Below are 18,521 nucleotides of genomic sequence, written 5' to 3' on the forward strand. Positions count from 1 at the left end.
ATGCTGATAAATGCAAAATAATGCATATTGGCAAAATGTAATCCCAACTCTATGTACAAAATGATGAGGGTCTAAACTAGTTGTTGCCACTGAAGAAAGAGATGTTGGCCTCATCACAGATAGGTCTCTGAAAACACCTGCTCAATGTGCAGCACCGTTCAAAAAAGTTAACCAAAAGTTAGGAACCATTAGGAAAGGGACAAGATAATAAAACAGTAAATATCATAATGTCACTATATAAATCCATGGTCCTCCTAAATCTTGAATACTCCATGCAGTTCTGGTCACCCCATCTCAAAAATATAGATTTTAGAGCTGGAAAAGGTACAGAAAAGGGCAAAAAAAATGGTTAGGAGCATGGAACAGCTTCCATTTGAGGGGAGATTAAGAAGTCTGGGATCGTTCAGCTGGGAAAAGAGACGACTAAGGGGGGATATGACAGAGGTCTATAAAAGCATGCATGGTGTGGAGAAAGCGACTAAGGAAGTATTTATCCTTTCACATAGGGAGTGCGTTTAAAACAAACGAAGGGAAATACTTCTTCACACAATGCACAGTCAGCCTGTGGAACTCATTGACAGGAGACATTGTGAAGGCCAAAAGGTTCAAAAAAAGTATTAGATAAGTTCACGGAGGACAGATCTATCAATTGCTATTAGCCAACATGGTCAGAGATGCAACCCCATGCTCTGGGTGTCTCTAAGCCTCTGATTGCCAGAAGCTGGGACTGGATGACAGATGGATCACTGAAAAAATTGCCCTGTTTTGTTAATTCCTTCTGAAGCACCTGGCTCCACCCACTGCTGGAAGACAATATACTGGGCTAGATGGACCACTGGTCTGACCCAGTATGACTGTTCTTATGTTCTTGAATCATCAAATTCTTATCATCTGAAAGAAAGGCATAATAGGAAGGGAGTGCAGTATAAAAATAATAGTTTGGACACATATTTTTAATATTTAAGGGAATTATTCTAAAACTGATAAAAAATATCAAATCTAACAGTTCTAGGGGGCATTTTGCATACTTGAAAGGAGTAATATAAGGAGACTGATTGCATTTATTGCCTTCTTCAGATGAATGATTACTTAGTAAATACATGCACTGAGAACTGAATGAATAAGCTGTGTAAGATCTATCTGTGCAAAAAGATTCCTATTTCTTTGCCTTGTTTATTTTATTTCAGCAGTTCTCAAGCTGTGGTCTGTGAAGAGCTGCCTGGTTATATGACAGTGGTTTTTATTTATTTCTAGCTGCTAGACTACATTAAAAACTGCTCAAAATGTATTGCTTTCCTAATATTACTTTTTCCTGTAAACAACTAGTTCCACAGGGATGCTATGTGATCACAATCAGGAGGGTACGTGGTCCATGGGATACTCTCTCTATTAATATGCAGTCTGTAGTATGGAAGAGTTTGAAAACTCCTGCTTTATTCATTTTTTTGGGGCAGCAATTAGCATTTCTTAATGTAGTATTCTGCATATCCTTGATGGACTGAATTATGTCTCTCCTTTTTGCACTGGCATAGGCAGAAATGCCATACAAACCAAGTGGGGCATTCATCTCTGTGCTGGTGCTGAACTTGGTGTAGGCACCAAAGGGGGAGGGTGTGTGCATTGCCAAGAGCAGGTAGAACAGCTCTGAGGGCTGCCTTCACTTGGGTCAGTGTAACTACTAGGGAAGATGGGCATAGAAATAACCAAGGCTTTAGCAGCCTCTCACACCAGACACACCTGTGTGGGAAGAGTAGACCTCTAAGCTGGGGTATTCCCCAGAGGGGGCCTTGGAGTTGCTTTGTGGCCACATTTAAAAGGGACACTGGCATAAAGTGGCCACACCACAACCCTTTGTGCCCTCCCACAGGATCTGGTATGTACATACGCAAAAAGTGTTTAGAGTGTTCTTGAAGGAAGAAGACAGGCACACTGACTAACTTAAAATGCGCCCATCTCTGCTCTCCAAGATCTGCATTTGTACAATCACTTACCATTAGGATCTTCCCAATCTTTGTATCGCTTTTTGTACTGTGCTAATCTTTCCTCTGTCTGTGCTCCCATCGGTTTGACCAGGTTTCTGAATGTCTTGGGATTAGTAAGATCCAGTTCCTTTTAAAATAAACAAATACAGATTCTTAAAAGCACTCTGCACTGGCCGATCAAGGCGAGCAGCCTTATGAGCTATATGGTATTTATCTCTTCCTTGCAGAATCGCATATCATAAGCAGCAGCAATTATTTAGCTCATGTAGTTAGTTATGCTTTTCTAAAGAATTGTTCAGCCTAATTCAAGAAGATATCTTTACTACATTCTAGAAGTGGCAGTGCTTTGTGTCTCCCCCGCATCCCTGCAAAAGCTATTCTCAGCAGCAGGTCTTCATCACAGCACCTTATGCTCACCCTTAGGTACAAAACCAGCTGGCTAGAGGTACTGCCCAAACTAACATTAGTATCATTTTCCCCTTTTCCATAACTAGGTTTGTCACTTTCATAAGGTTGGGACTAAACTTCTTGAGAGACTGCAATGTCTGCCAAACAGGAATGCTTCCGCTATGTCAGGGATTCTCAACCTTTTTCTTTCTGAGCCCCTCCCCAGCAAATGATATAAAAACTCCAGAACCCAGCAGGGGAGCAGGGATTCCAGGTTGGGTGGGGGCAGGCCTGTTGGACATAGGTGTAATTTGACTTCAAATTTTTTTTTCGGGGTGGGGGGGCGCAAAGTCAGGGGCCAGTTGGGTCCAAGCCAGCTCTGCACAGCAGGGTCTGGGGAGGGAGCTCGTCCTCTACCCCAACTCACCTCAGCAGGCCACACAGTCTATCTGGGCTGTGGGGAGGGGGAGAGGGGCGGAACCAAAAATTATTACAAAGGGGGACGGCGAGGTTGAGTTCAAAATGTTTGAAAACCGCTCAGGGTGCTGGCAGGGGGTAGCTAGGGGCTGCGTGTGGGTAGGAGGGTAATACAGAGTGCAGACAGGGGGTAACTAGGGGCTGCGTGTGGGCAGGGGGGTAGCTCATGGTGCAGGGAGAGGGGTAGCCAGGGGCTGTGGGCAGGAAGGGGGCAGCTCAGGGTGCAGGGAGAGTGGTAGCTGGGGCTGTGTGTGGGTAGGGGTGGTAGTACAGGGTGCAGGGAGAGGGGTAGCCAGGGGCTGCGTGTGGGCAGGGGGATAGCTAGGGGCTGCGTGTGGGCAGGGGGTAGCTCATGGTGCAGGGAGAGAGGTAGCTAGGGGCTGTGTAGGGGTGGGGGGGTAGTACAGGGTGCAGACAGGGGTATCTAGGGGCTGCGTGTGGGCAGGAGGGTAGCTCATAGTGCAGGGAGAGGTGTAGCTAGGGGTTGTGTGCTTCAGCCCTCTGTGGGGAGCCAGTGACTGGGGCTTCAGCTGCATGGGGGGGTGCTGGGGCTCAGGATCTGGGTTTCAGCTGCAGGGCTTCACAGACCCCTGGTTGAGAACTGCCGCACTATGTCACAAAAGCCACTGGGAAACAGTCTAGAGAACTACAGCAGAGATTTTCAAGAAACAAATTTATGACACAAAGCATTACTGCATTTGTGTCCACGGCAATCACCAGGCCACCATGCAAAAAAACTTCAGCCTTGGTCCTGCAACGAGCTCTTTGTAGACAGTCCTCCTTGTCTGTGCAGAGCCGCATTAACTTCAATGGGACTTTGCACAGGTTCAGGGTCACAGGTCTGCGTGGAGCTCATTGTAGGAATACGTGTAGTAAGAAAGTAAACTGAAATTAAAGATTTGGAAAACTGAGTAAGTCTCAGCTCCACTGAGGTAATGTGAACCAACTATAATGTTAGTGCACCTTAAAAATAAACATGTAAAAATATTAACATGACAGAGAATAGTTTTCATACTTACCGCTGAATCATAGTCTGCAAGGATCCAGGGGAAGACAGGGTACTGCATGAGATCATTATAGGATCTGCCAGCCAGAGTGTTCAAGTGCATCAGGTACTGGAAATTACTGATTTCTCCTCTCTTAAAAAGGATAAATATTAGCATTTTAGGTCATTTTAGAATAATCAAACACTTACATTGGCAGATCTTCACAGTGGTCAGCTCTCTAACAAGGTACAAACTACAGCATAAAAGATTTGTGGAAATACTCTCTGAGATTTACTGCATAGTTTTGTCTCAGACTTCTAACGGTGCAAACAGTCTTGTTTCTTTCAAAATACTGCAAAGCAATTTGCTGTGGAGAGAAGTGTTCCAGGGTACTATATTTTTCAACCTACTGAAAACATGAGCACATTTTATTCAAATATTTCATTGCATATTACTACAAATTTTGGCTCTTCCTACAATATAAGCACAGTAGAACTCTCATACTTACCTCCCATCTTTGTGTCACGGATTTCTCTCCCACTAGAGTGCTAAGCAAGCCAGACCTAAAAGGAATAAGGATGTATCAGTATTTTTCTATTTAGCACAATATTGTGGCTGCATCTTTGTAACATGATACAAAACTTAAAGCATTAGAATTTGAATAGCTACATTTTACTCTGTAGAATTATAACAGTTATAGTACCAATGATTACTACTAATATACCTTAGCAATGTTGTACAATGCTTTTCAAATTGACACCCACATAAATCAGTGCACAAATGTTAGCTGACTTCTGAACAAAGGTAATTAAAACATTTAACTATGCATTTCAGTGCAAGGACAAATTAACATTCTAAGACTCACATTATGAACAGTTATTTAATATGTTAGATCAAGTTCTTTTCATGCTGAAATCTATTTCACAGTAAACAAATTAATTTATTAATAATGTTAATTCACATAATATACATAACTTTTGTTGGAAAACAGTGGAGCCAACAGGATTTGTAAGTTAAAGGCAATTGCAGTTGAAGGCAATTTGTAAAAGCAAAAGTTTTATGTGAATTCCCTTTTCTTTTTCTCTCTAACAACTTCCTGATGATCAGCATTTTTAAACCTAGCATCTCCAATCACTCTTGTTGGTCTGGCTCAAGGCAGTGCAGTTCAGCACGGAAGATACATAGTTCTCCAGAAGATCCAGAACTTTAAACAACGTAAGTCTCTATTTAAAAAAACAAGGTGGGTGACGTAATCTCTTTTATTGGATCAACTTCTGTTGGTGAGAGAGACAAGCTTTTGAGTTTCCACAGAGGTCTTCTTCAGGTCTGGGAAAGGCACTCAGAGTCACAGCTAAATACAAGCTGGAACAGATTGTTTAGCACAAGGTATTAACATATTGTAAGAGATCATTCAAGCTGAAGTGGCCAGTTAACACCTCTGCAGTCACAGGACAAAAGAAGGGGGTTAGTGGGTTATAGGTGATTGTAATAAACCATAAATCCCGTGTCTTTAAGACCATGATTTTTAGTGTCTAGCAAAATTATGAATTTAAGTTCCCAGGCTTGTCTTTTGCAGGTTTGTGCAGGTTTTCTCTGAGGACAAGAGCTGATAGGTCAGATATAAAGCGATCACTCTGTGAAAAGTGAGCTCATTCATGGGTGATAGGGTATTTTTGTCTTTTATCATTTTTCTGTAAGAGTTCATTTGAGAGCGTAGCGATTGCCTGGTTTCACCTACAGTTGTTACTGGAGGCACTTAGTGCACTGGATGAGGTACACCACATGTTGGGAGGGATGTGGAAAGCTCCTGGATATTGAAAGGTGTGTGTGTGCTGGGGGGAAAGGGGGCGATTGATCATTGTAGCAGTGGAGATATGTCTGCAGGCTTTGCATCTGTTGTTACAGGAGGGTCTGGTGCTGCTTTGAGTTGGTGGGTCTGTAGGGAGCTTGCTTCTGATGATGAGCTTGGTGAGATATTACTTCACCCACCTTGCCTATCTAATACCTGGGACCAACACGCCTACAGCAAACACTGAAAACAACAGTCTCTTCACTTGACATTCTGAACAATAGATTTTTAGGAAAAGAACCACATACCCTTGTTCTACACTAGTGTTAGGTCTTTGTCCAGACACAGACTCTGAACTGTCAGTTAAAGATGGAACCACAGCCAAAAACCTGCATTAGTTAAAAGAATAAAATTAATTATATTTATGTTCCATGTGTACCTTGTATTTAAGAGAATCCAGCCACCAAAACTAAGTTCAAATGGCAACTTGATTCCAATCAGCCACGTACATTCTTTTAAAAAAATTAACTACTTGCTCTCACTCTCCCAATCTCCTATCTGCAGACAAAGTTAGACATTTAAATCTCGTATTTAACACATTTAGTAGCAAGTTTAGCATTTCTGGATATCAACAGCAGACACTAACTTCCTCCCCCTGGTCTCATTATGTCAAGAGGAATTGTCTGTCTCTACTTTTGATTGGGGTGAACAGGATTGAAAAAACACAGAATTTCCCTTCTTCAAGAGAGGATCTAGAGCTCAGGAAAGATGACCAGATGGGGAGTTTTTTCGCGTTTTTCTTGTTTTCAGGCATTCTCAGAAGGATTCTCACCCTTGGCAATGCACCAGTCTATTTCTTATTTGGGGCTCATGTGTGAGTGTGTTCCCCTGTGCTCTTTAGCCTCTAATATGTAACTGAAGAGATGATACAAGGGATCCTCCTCCTCCTTCTACACCAACAAGCAAGGTACCAAGTTAGTAATCCACTTAAATATGGACAGGACTCTCAAGTTTTAACCTTTGGATTTGGGATGGGAGAGGTGGGGGAATTTTTGAATTTAATCTCAAAGAATTCTTGATTGGTGAGGAGATTCTGGCTCTCTGACTTCCAGGTGGTGAAACAAGCTAACTCAGCCCTTGTGGCTGTGTCTCCAGAGGCATCTGGCTGTTGTGGAGGGATGCCACCCAGACTCTGTGCTCCTTTCTCTGGCAGGCCACAGGTTTGTTGGCTGGCAGCAATTGTGCCAGAACTCTCCTTTTGTGGCTCCTAAAATGGTTTCCTCACAGACATGCCCTTCCACATGCCCCATGTGGCAGCCCCACAACAATCAGAAGACTGAGAAGGGGTTCTGTAGGGGGTCCAGTCATTACAACTAGCAGAACATTTTGAAGGATTCTGCTTGCTGCTGCTCCAAAATATGCTCTAAAAAGGGACTGCTGAACTCTTGCTCCATTTGAGCATCAACAGGTGAAGAATATGACACAAGGGTGATGTAGTCTGGACAAACCACAGGGCCCAATGCATAAATCTGAACTGCCTCCTGTATTTGCATTAAAGAGGCACAGTTAAAACGCATTGATTAGGTAAGAGACCATAACCTGGGAAAAACTAGTAGTCCGCTAGTGTGGGACAGCCATGCTGCCCAACTGCTCTGTCAACTGCAACACAATGTCAAACTAATAAAAATGTTAAAGCTTAGTTGAGTATCAGTTAGTACTGCAAAAAGCCATGGGTGTGTCTGTGTGGAGAAAGGTAATTCCATTTTGTGGAGAATTAAGATATTTCAAAATTTGGTTTCATTCTGATTCTGAACAAAACCCCGCAGATTTCAAAATTCCCTGTGAAAGGGAATGGAGCCCTGACACTGAGGCAGTCCACCTGGCAGGCTGTCCCAGAGCCATGGACCCCAGAAGCGGTTGCTGACTCTGTGGCAATCCATATGGCACGCTGGTCTGATGCTGCAGACCCTGGAAGCCCCAGCTAAAGAGCTATGTACTCTGGAAGCCTTGGGGTCTCTGGCTTTGAGGCAATCAGTCAGGTGGGCTGCTGCACAGTGGTAGACCCTGGAAGCTTGCGCTGCTAAGAAGTCATGGACCCTGGAGGCCTGCAGTCCTTGACTCAAACTCTAAAGCAATCCATCTGGCGGGCTGCTGAGGATCCTGGAAGCCCTGAGGTCCCCAAGTCTGACTCAGCTGAGGTGGCAGATACGGAGGCATGGTTCATCAAAATCAAACCATTTTGGTGGAAAATTTCAATTTTGATGAAATGGAAAATTCTGATGAAAAAGTGTTTTGTCAAATTTTTCTAACCATCTCTATTGTCTGCACTAGAACAGAAGTTGAGGTAAGATCGGAGTGTTTTAGCTAACCACAAACCTTATCTCCAGCATAGATGTGGGTTAACACTTTTAACCTTGACTCAGCTGGTTGAGGTGTACAGGTTTACTCTCTGTCTGGAGAAGGACCTAACGTCAACCTCTTTTCTAGTGTAGACAAAACAACATTCTTTTCTTTTTCAGACAGCATGAAAGGGTGGGCTCTCATTTTCTCATCCAACCTTGAGCTGCATTCCCTCAGAAACAAATATAAGATGTCTAAATGTCCAGTGGCTTTCATTTGTTCTTCAGATCTCACTTTTTGTCTGAAATCCACAAGCAAAGTTACTTTATCTGTACACAGAGCCCTCTTCTCCATGTGCCTGGAACTGCAAAATCTCCTTTTCCCATCCCAAAATTTAAAAATTTAATTTACACAACATATCTGGGTCACCAGAGAATAATCCAAACATAAAGACAGTATGTTCAGCCAACACTCATGGACAAGGCATGTCTGTCATTACAAGTATATCTATACTATGTGCATTACATATAAACAATGCAGAAAACTCATCAAATGTTCCTAGGTATTTCTATTGTGCCCTTCCCTGTGCTATGTGGGCATCATATACAATACAGTATCTACAGACCATGGATTAACTAACTAGTACAGTTTCTCTGAAGTGCCTATAGTACGGTGTTTCCAGAGCCGCATATATCCTGCAATGAAACTGATTAAATCTGTAATGTGGTGTGGTCTCCTTTTTCCTGGGGCTTATGGCCCATTCTAATATAGCTATCAAAAATAATTTCAAATATGTTTGAAACTTTAAAAAAAACCAAACAGTAACACTACTAATCATGCTCAGTTTAAATCACTGTAATTTAACTTATTTTGGAATACCTTTGATAGACTTTATTTCTAACTCCTTTCTGGAAAGCTAGAAGATAGTTCCGTCCATCTCCTGAGAAAACTTCAACAGCAATTGGCTGGAAAGAAAGGACACAGGAAAAATATGGATATCAAAGGATGTTACAAACAATAGGACTAATGAATTAGTGTGTCACCTCTTAGAATCAGCTGTTGTAGCTCACAAGTGAAATAAGTTTGGTGATCTCAGTTTAGCCATAGTGAAAGGTTGACAATGATGACACCAACTAACTTAAAAACTGCCTGAATCAGTGCTGTCAGTCCATGTCCAGAATATTAAAATACACTCTGTCCTCAAGTAAAAAGTATACATGCCAACATTTTCAAACTTGGATGCTAATTTTAGGCAACTCAATCTATATTCTGGGACTCCAAATGGCCTCACTTTCAAGTTGCTGAATACCCCCAGAATTTATTTATTTATTTATTTATTTTAAAAGTGACACTTTCAACAAACAACAATGTTGGCTAAATTCTCTCCATCCCCATCCAACCGAAACAAAACAAGAGTCACCTGTAATAGGTATCTCCTTTTATGTACTTCCTTGATATCTTCATATGCAAATATACTGCATGTTCTTTTGAGCTGACTTGGACCTTGCCTTGCTCCTCTAGGTATAATTGGCTCATGCATACTGTAGGTAACCAGAGGAAGGAAAGTTAAAAATGACCACCAATGTATAGCAAAAACTATTTTTCAACTGTATGGAGTTTGTTAAGCCAGGAAGACTGCAACTATGAATCTTATCATTTTTTAAGTCACCACAGAGGAAAAGCTACTATTGTAACTCAGTGAACAAAAGTTTAAAATGATTCTCCAAAGGTTAACTTAATTTAGTTTAGTTTATTCTGAACTGCAATTTTCTATGATATTTTATTAGTATAAATAATAAAACCAAGAATAACAGAGCCAAAATCATAATATCAATGCTCTGAAAAAGAAATTAGAGGTCACGGCTAAATAACACATGATTTATACATAATTCTACGCATATCAATCTACAATTGTGGAAGCAGGTGCAGTTCACATGACCATTCTAACTTTGATATTATAGAGTTTTGTTCTTCAATCTTTCACAAAATGTTTTGTGTCTATTTACTAAACAAGCTAAACTGACTCTCTGAATTCACTCACTTTGGAGGCAGTGTCTCAATATCGCGTATTTCTCTGGTGGCTGTCATCGTAAACCCATCGATCACGTAGAAGTGTTCTTTACCAAAGAGAAGGAGTCCCTCACTGGTATCTAGACCTTGAACTCGAGCACAGCGGTACATGTGCTGAATCTGTAATGAAACCCATAGGATTAGCAAAAGCAGCTTAATTTAGCTCAAGTTCAATCTGCTGCCTTGTTGGAAGTTATGGCTTGTTCTCTCAGACAATTTTTTTTTATTTTAAGTACAGAAATTCTGTGCTACTTCTTTTATTAGTTAAAATATATGATAAAGACGCATTAGACAAATGAACTAAAAATGGGCTATAATAAAACTGTGTACAATTCAGAACAAATTATACATACCCATCAATATACATGCAATCATATACTCTTTTCTTTCTATTGTATTCTGTATCCATAACAAGAACAATAATAATAATAGGAGATATACCTATCTCCTAGAACTGGAAGGGACCTTGAAAGGTCATTGAGTCCAGCCCCCTGCCTTCACTAGCAGGACCAAGTACTGATTTTTGCCCCAGATCCCTAAGTGGCCCCTCAAGGATTGAACTCACAACCCTGGGTTTAGCAGGCCAATCCTCAAACCACTGAGCTATTCCTCCCCCCTATAAAAGAATAAAAGCAGGGATTCAATAAAAGAAGGAGAATTTACTAGGACATAAGAGTCTGTTACGAATATTACCTAAAACAGTTGTGTTCCATTTGTTTAAAAGATAACCAACAAAATGTAGGTTAAAATGGGAGACTATTTTTCTCCATTATCCCACAGAATAAACACCAAACCAAATTGTGGTCATCTGTTAGAAGAACCAGCAGGAATGAAACGAAACAGACACTGACAAAGGATTAATGGAAACACAGCAAGGCGCTACAACCGACCTTCTTAAAACATGTTTTAAACTGAGATTAAGGCAGTGTATACAAAAACTGAAGACTTTTCCAAGCTTAGTTTGATATACAATTAATTTTAATTCTACCTTGTCTACAAGCCAAGTAGTACTGGACTATGATCTTCAGTTAAGAGGTATTCTAACTACAATAGCAGCAACAGTAGGTTACATATGATTGTTGAACTTCAAATATTTTTTGTTTGTTTCCCATATACCTTAAGATGAACAACATAGACTCAATAGCAGGTGTACTGAAATAGTGTAGATTATTTTTCTGCAATACTTCAGGCTAATTATCTTAGAGTTTTTTTTCTCTCTTTTTAAAGAAAGTTGATCAGTCACAAAGTGAGCCAGTGCACTTTAACAGTGAGCATAGCATTCCCATAACTACCCAAGGAGGACCGGACACAATCCTCATGTGCTAATGGAACCTCCTGCTCCAATTAGTTAAAAATTTTTAACTTAATTATATTGAACCACCATTACAGTGAGAAATAAGCAACCTGGAAAGTTCCAGCTTGTGAAGTTCAGCCATTTTTGCACTAAGTTATTACGTGTATATGCAACTGTCTTTACCGAGCAGAAAGTTTTGGTTTTTTTTTAATTTAATCTAACTCAGAATTGGATAAACAGATTTTGCTTCAATTTTCTTTACAAATGAAACTTTGATATAGGAGGATGAGTTTTTAAAATATATTTAGAACAAAATATCCTGACAATAGTATTGGTCCTAGATGGCAATGGAGAATTATCAATAATAATGCAGAAAAAGTGGAAGTGTTCAGTAAATATTTCTTTTCTATATTTGGCAAAAAACACGGTATAGTCTCATCCCTCTTTTCCATTCCATTAGTATCTCTGACGGATGTTAAACAGAAGCTACTAAAATTAGACATTTTAAAATCAGAAGGTCCAGATAACTTGCATCCAAGATTTTTAAAAGAGTTGGCTGAGGAGCTTGCTGGACTGTTCATGTTCATTTTCAATAAGTCTTGGAGCATGGAACAAGTTTTCCAGAAGACTGAACGAAGATAATGTGCTTATTTTTAAAAAGGGTAAATGAGATGACCTACGTAAATATAGGCCTGTAAACCTGACATCAATCCCAGGCAAGATAATGGAGCAGTTGATATGGGATTTGATTAATTTAGAATTAAGGGAGGGTAATATAATTAATGCCATTCAACATGGGTTTAAAGAAAACAGATCCTGTCCAACTAACTTGATATTTTTTGATGAGATTACAAGTTTAGATGATAAGGTAATCGTGGTCTGGAGATTGGGGTATCGGTACCAAGAGGTGCTCAGTACCCATGAAGAGCAGGGACTCTTGCTCATCCATTATTGAGAGGTCCTTAGTATATCTGAACTCCTGTGGTACCCACTAGAGGATCAATACTGATGCGGTAGCTGAAGCCAATGGTACCGCCAATGGTGATGGTACCAAAGTAGACACCAGAGGTGTCTAACGTCATCGCTTGCTCAGTGCTGAGGACATGGCATGCATGGGTACTGAGAGTTGGGCTTAATTTGTAGATAAAGATGGGTGGGCAGAACTCGATGGTGCCAGTCCCAAGCATCTGTGTTTACCCTCTTTGCTAGTAGAAGGTACCGAGGCCCTACTGGTCTCTCCTTTGTGTTCCAGGACTTTATGGCCCTGCTGGTACCTGAGGAGTTGTCTTTTGACTCAATGGTATTGACTCGAGAGGTTGAGGCTCTAGAGACCATAGATCTCACCAGAGACCTTGACTTTTTTGGAGCTGGCTCCTTAAGGTCAGAGTCCATCCTCCTTTTTCTGGAAGTCTTCCCTGAAGCTTCCTAAGTTTTCCTTTTCTTAAGGGCAGCCTGCACCAAGATAGAAGGGGCACTGGATGTAGCTGGAGACAGATGTATTGAAGGGAACAGGAGTCTCCTGACCGGACTCAGGTGGTGTCTGTGTTTAATCTCCCTGTTTTTCCTTGTCTTGGACTTGAGGGCCAAGCAGAAGTTGCACTGCTGGGAGACATGGGACTCCTCCAAGCAACAGACACACTTAGAGTGGCCATCACTCACAGGAATTGCCTCTCAGCAGGAGAGGCATAGTTTGAAATCTAGTGAGCCAGGCATGCCCTGCTAGGAAAAAAAAAAAAAGTCCCCCAAGAGGAAAGAAGGGGTAAAACAATCCTCCCACTACGTCTCTAACAAACTAACTATAAGTATACTAACAACGAACTATAAAAATTACCTCAACCACCGTAGAAATATTAGGATAGCCAAAGCACACTCAAAGTAGACACACTAGGGCTCCATCTCAGGCCTAGGCAGTTGAGAAGAAATTGAGGGCAGTTTGCCCATGCGCCCCTATATAGCCTTGGTACCCAGCATGAGGAGGCGTAGGGCACATGTGTGCGCTGAACGAACACTGGTAACTGAAAATCTCTGATCAAGGGGCTTGAGAGGCAGGTGCACACATGAAGTCGGATACCCATACGGACACTATGTGAAGAAGCAGCAACATATTTCACATTCAGCACCATCACCCTGTTCAGCAAAGCAAAATCATGCAGCATTCAACACATGAATCATGCAGGAGTCAACAATCTACTGTAGACTTAAAGGGAAAAAATTCAAAGTGGTGTATGAAATTAGGAGAGAGATGCTTGCTAGTCAGGGTGCTGAAATCTCTTTAGGAAAATTAGAGCAATAATTTGTTATTCCATAGGGAATAAGAACAAATTGTCCCTACTTTATGGCACTCGTGATGGTATGTTCATTCATATTTATAACAATCACTTGCATGTGTCAAAGAACTAAACAAGGTTTATAAGGTGATACGTGCTACCAGACGGCTGTAGCAGACAGTTGAAGAGAAGTCATTAGTGGTCAGTTTTTCACATTTTGAAGGTAGGAGCAGCAGAGACAGTGTATGTATTCATGTGTACTCTCTCATATGCTGGGGACCACTGCAAAGATTCAACTCATTTCAGCAAGCTCAGCAAGAGTATCGGAGGAAGGTCACTGATGGCCCTTTTTACCCTTTTCTTGAGACACCATCTCATATAATCCCCAATGCACACGGGTGAAGAGGCATAATGTGGATTATGTTTTGTTGCCCTCCTGGTAGACAGGTCTGAATCAAACATGTTGTACTAGTGCTATTTTCTTGCGAAGGTCTGCAACTGGACAGCATAAAAGCATCGCGTTTTAAGCAACATTCAATAACAGACAAGAAAAATACAACAGAATCCAATCAAAGTGAAACAAGCGCAATGTCAGGGCTTGAATATATTATTTCAGTATTAAAACAAATTAGTCACTGTGAAAAAAATACACTCATGAAGTTGTAAGGTGCTTACAGGAAAATATACTTGTATGCTATCAAAAAAGATAAACCTGTACTTTCCCATTTTCAGTACCATAACTGAATTACTGCAATAAAACAGATTTAAACAAAATAACTAGCTATGCTGTGATCACAAAATGCAAGCTAAACATATTTTTGTTTTTAGATTACACATGTCCACAGTGAGCTAATCATTACTCATGTTTCCTGGGCATCATTTTAAAACTGTAGTCCATCAATGTATCACTCATCCTTGAGTGCATGCTTGTTCAGAGGCTCATCAGACCAACAAAACTTGGAACCCAAAGCAATCATAGAGCAGGCTTTTAATGTTCTCAAGAATAAAATAGATATTTTTAAGGACGTAACATTTTAGGCTGGCATAAGATGAAGGAAGATGAATTTGAATGTAAATCAAGATTGTTATATTAATATTTTCATATCTCTGGTATGTAGTTTTTTGTAAGTAATGCTTATTTGGTACATTAATTGATATTTAAATATACTAGACATGAGATGGTTTGCATTTTTGATTCTGAGACGGATACCTCTCTCCTTGTGTGATATCACGGTAGGTACAGACACCTGGGACGCTTAATCAAACAACTCTCTGGTTTAATAGAAAGGAGTCTGGAGGTAGAATGACCCATTCTTGGCTAAGAATGCACTTGCCCACTGCCCGCCAGAGCTTATATTTGGTGACCATCGGGCATAGTATAAGATATGCTTGTTCTCCAGGATTGACATTGGGAGGAGAGGTTTATTGGAGATATGTGGTGGATGAAAAGGTGGAGTTAGGGAGGTCTTTTTAAAAAATTCTCCTTTCCACATGTATGATCAGTGTTCGTGTTTTAAATATTAACACCTGGAGAAATCAGAGAAAGGCACAAAATAGAAATCCAGATAAAGTAAATGATCAGTATTTCTGAAGTACTGTACCTTCTCTCCTTCCTCGAGCAGTCGAAGCAAAGTTGTATTATCAGTCTTTTCTTCTTCATCTACAGAACTACCCTCAGCTATTTGATCCTGCAGTTGCTCCTGGTTTTCCTCATCTCCTCCATCAGGTGCAGAGCGAGATCTCTTCAGAGGAGGCTTTACCAGACCTGCATAGTAATCAGAGAGGCAATCAGTGTATTGATAAACACTGCAGGGTTTTGGGGAATATATATGTGGAGTCTAATAAGTGGGAATGTAATCAAACGGGCATAAGCCAATAGCAGTGCTAGTCAATACAGTGCCCGTTTCCCCTCATAGTTTGCCCACTACACCTCAGTCTTGATCACCAATACTACTACTGCCTTTCCACTGCGGGAGCATGTCCTGAACTTATGCTTCCCCTTTTTACCTGCCCTGAATTTTACATATTCGAGCCTGAACATCTTGGCATCCCTGCTGTCCCAAATGATCACAGAGCTGTGTGCACACATGGTGAGGGGATGAGGTGAGGTTCTGGCAGCTGAGACAGAGAATTTGAAAGCCTATCACCAGATAAGAGCCGTTAAACCTTAAAATCCAGACTATTGAGCTGGCATACTTCTTTTTGCTTTTTTCTGTTCCGTGAAATGTGTTGTGGTTGTGTGTTCTCTTAACATCTCTGTAATTTTCTGTGATTTCAAGCAGATTAGTCAGGACTTTTAGATCAAGAAGGGCCATGACAGTGACTTAAAACTAAAGTGTCCCCCAACTCTAACAAATTCTAGGAATGTAAAGGAAAGCGTTCCTCCCCCTCCCCAAGAACAACTGTTTCCTCCCCCTCCCCAAGAACAATTCTTTCCCAACTATTTTAAACTCTACTGTCTTGTGCATGTGTGTGTACATACATTTTTAAAAGGTTCTTGTTGTCTGGCTGATGATAGTAGTAGCTGAAGTCACCTTGCAAAAACATGTGAATCTCAAAATTAGCTGCCTAATGTTGTGGCAGTAAAATGGGGACCTACAGGACCCTTTATGTTTAATTTATACGGCATTGGTAATTTAAACAAATCTAGATTCATTCATGGAGAAGCAAGTTTAAAGAAGTTAAACTTTTAACATCAAACAGGTTGTTTCAAAACACAGACAGAACGATGAACTTACCTTTAACTCTTGCAATAGTGTCTTCGCCGTGTTCTGGCTCCTGCTGAGTGGCTTCACCTTCTGAACTCTCTTCTATAGTATCTTGGAAAACAGCAGGATTTCCAGAAGCCAGGCGCATGTAGTATTCCTTGCTGTCATAGCTTATAGCTCTTCGGTAACGAGTAGGTTTCTTAGAAGTAAATGAATGAAATATTTAGTAAGTCAACGCTAATAACTGAAATGAAATTTTTCCAAGACTACTGTGTGCACAGTACATGCTCAACAATATAATGTATTTATCTGTGGTCAATCATAAGCCAGTTAAAACTTATGTATAAAATGTAAGATTTAATTCTAAATGGATTTGCAAGGAAGCTATTCAGTCACAGAAACGATGGTCAAACTGGGAAATGAGGACCAAACTTGAAATATAGAGCTTTTAAATGTGGCCTGTGTGTTATGAATTGCCACAAAAAGACAAACATGCATTTAAGACTTATCTATTTTGTTGTTCCCTACAATATATGCATTAGTTTAAATAATATTCTACAACAAAGGAAGGTAAAGATGTGTAGATACTGATGTGCATTAAATCACACAATAGTCAGGGAGTTGGATTTAAGACTCAGAAACATTTAACTAAGGAAACTAAGGTTTAACTAATATTCTGCAAACTTGTGGTGGCAGGAGAATGGCCCAAAGATGGTCATCTTTAACTAATGTAACTAATTTGCAGCATGTCCCCTTGGGAGAACTATTGCAAATTATCTCAGTAATTCCAGCTTCTAACCAGAGATTCTGGCTACAAACACGTTACACATGTTTCTTTTGGAGGTTAATTCTTGTGTTAAACATCTGATTACAATGACTTTACTATAATTAAAAGTACAGATAACAAAATCAGGACAGTAAACATGCTTGGGTAAGCACAGAAATAAAGCTGGGGATAAAAAGAAGTAAGGATGAAATGAGCCATGTGCCTCTTTCCGAAGTGAAAAACTGAACTAATTTATGTGGATGTGGAAAAGCTAGATTTGGAACCTGTAGTGAAGGTTTTCTTCTCTGAGTATTGCCGGAAAAAAAATGCTAAAAAAAATCCAGCTCTTATATGAGTTAAACTCTGGAACTTGAAAAAAATTCTTTATTTGATAACACCTTTTCCATGAAAACAAATAATTGTTCCTGTCCATTCTAGAACTCTTAGCATAAACCCAGTGTGGTTCCATATGCTGCCATCTGCCAGTCTAATGAGTGTAGGTATTCCTTCATGTGCTCCTGTAATAATTATTTGAAAACCAATTTTTTTTGTATTTTCATTAGTCTTCATGTAATTCATCTATTGATACTGGGCAATACAATAACTCATGTAGATAAAATAGCACAGCTATGAACAGATGTGCTAAAATATTAAAAGATGCAGGTTACTGCTATGGAGATTTCTCAGTTAATACTATCTACTCCAAAACGTAAAGATGTAAATTATCTGTTTAGAGTCGCTGACTCATGTAGGAGAAGAGTGATAAACCATGTGTCATGGTGCTTTAGCTATAGATAACTGGATTATGGCTGTTACAGTGAAAGTGGTTATTGCTATAGTATTTTCCTGGAAATAATCACTGAACAACCTGGGGGAAGGGTTGAGGGGAGAGATCCAAACAATACCCCACCCCCCAAAACAACCAAACAATTAGAAGGACAGAAATGATAATTGTAACTATATAACCCATTACATTTCACATCTTAAATAATAACCACTTTTATTTCATATATTTGAGCTTAACCTGTCTAATTCAAAAGAAGTGAATGAATCCCACATACCATACTTAGTGATGGGCATGACTGAACACAGTTGCATATGAAAGCAAAATTACATTTACACTTGTATACAGAATGGCCAGTAATGTGTAATTTCCAATTTCTTTTTAGGTATGTTTGATATTTTGAAACATAATACCAGTTCATTACATTATGCACCTTATTTTCTAATGATAAAGCTATAGAACAGGGGTCGGCAACCTTTTAGAAGTGGTGTGCCAAGTCTTCATTTATATACTCTGATTTAAGGTTTCGCGTGCCAGTAATACATTTTAATGTTTTTAGAAGGCCTCTTTCTATAAGTCTACATAACTGAACTATTGTTGTATGTAAAATAAATAAGGTTTTTAAAATGTTTAAGAAGCTTCATTTAAAATTAAATCAAAATTCAGAGCTC

General features: G+C 40.0%; 1 protein-coding gene across 4 annotated transcripts in view; it reads right to left on the minus strand.

The window, feature by feature from the left end:
- WDFY3 (WD repeat and FYVE domain containing 3) overlaps positions 1-18,521 on the minus strand; it is a 313,760-nt gene that overhangs the window by 25,774 nt on the left and 269,465 nt on the right. For all 4 annotated transcript variants that reach the window (XM_050945097.1, XM_050945098.1, XM_050945096.1 and 1 more), the window contains 9 exons: positions 16,331-16,499; positions 15,194-15,357; positions 10,003-10,151; positions 9,382-9,502; positions 8,841-8,926; positions 5,930-6,010; positions 4,341-4,395; positions 3,866-3,985; positions 1,992-2,109 (listed from right to left, as the gene is read on the minus strand). In XM_050945097.1, coding sequence (XP_050801054.1) covers positions 1,992-2,109; positions 3,866-3,985; positions 4,341-4,395; positions 5,930-6,010; positions 8,841-8,926; positions 9,382-9,502; positions 10,003-10,151; positions 15,194-15,357; positions 16,331-16,499 — 1,063 coding nt within the window. The remainder of the gene's footprint in view (positions 1-1,991; positions 2,110-3,865; positions 3,986-4,340; positions 4,396-5,929; positions 6,011-8,840; positions 8,927-9,381; positions 9,503-10,002; positions 10,152-15,193; positions 15,358-16,330; positions 16,500-18,521) is intronic.

This window comes from Gopherus flavomarginatus, chromosome 3 (assembly GCF_025201925.1).
Source record: "Gopherus flavomarginatus isolate rGopFla2 chromosome 3, rGopFla2.mat.asm, whole genome shotgun sequence".
NCBI lineage: Eukaryota > Metazoa > Chordata > Testudines > Testudinidae > Gopherus > Gopherus flavomarginatus.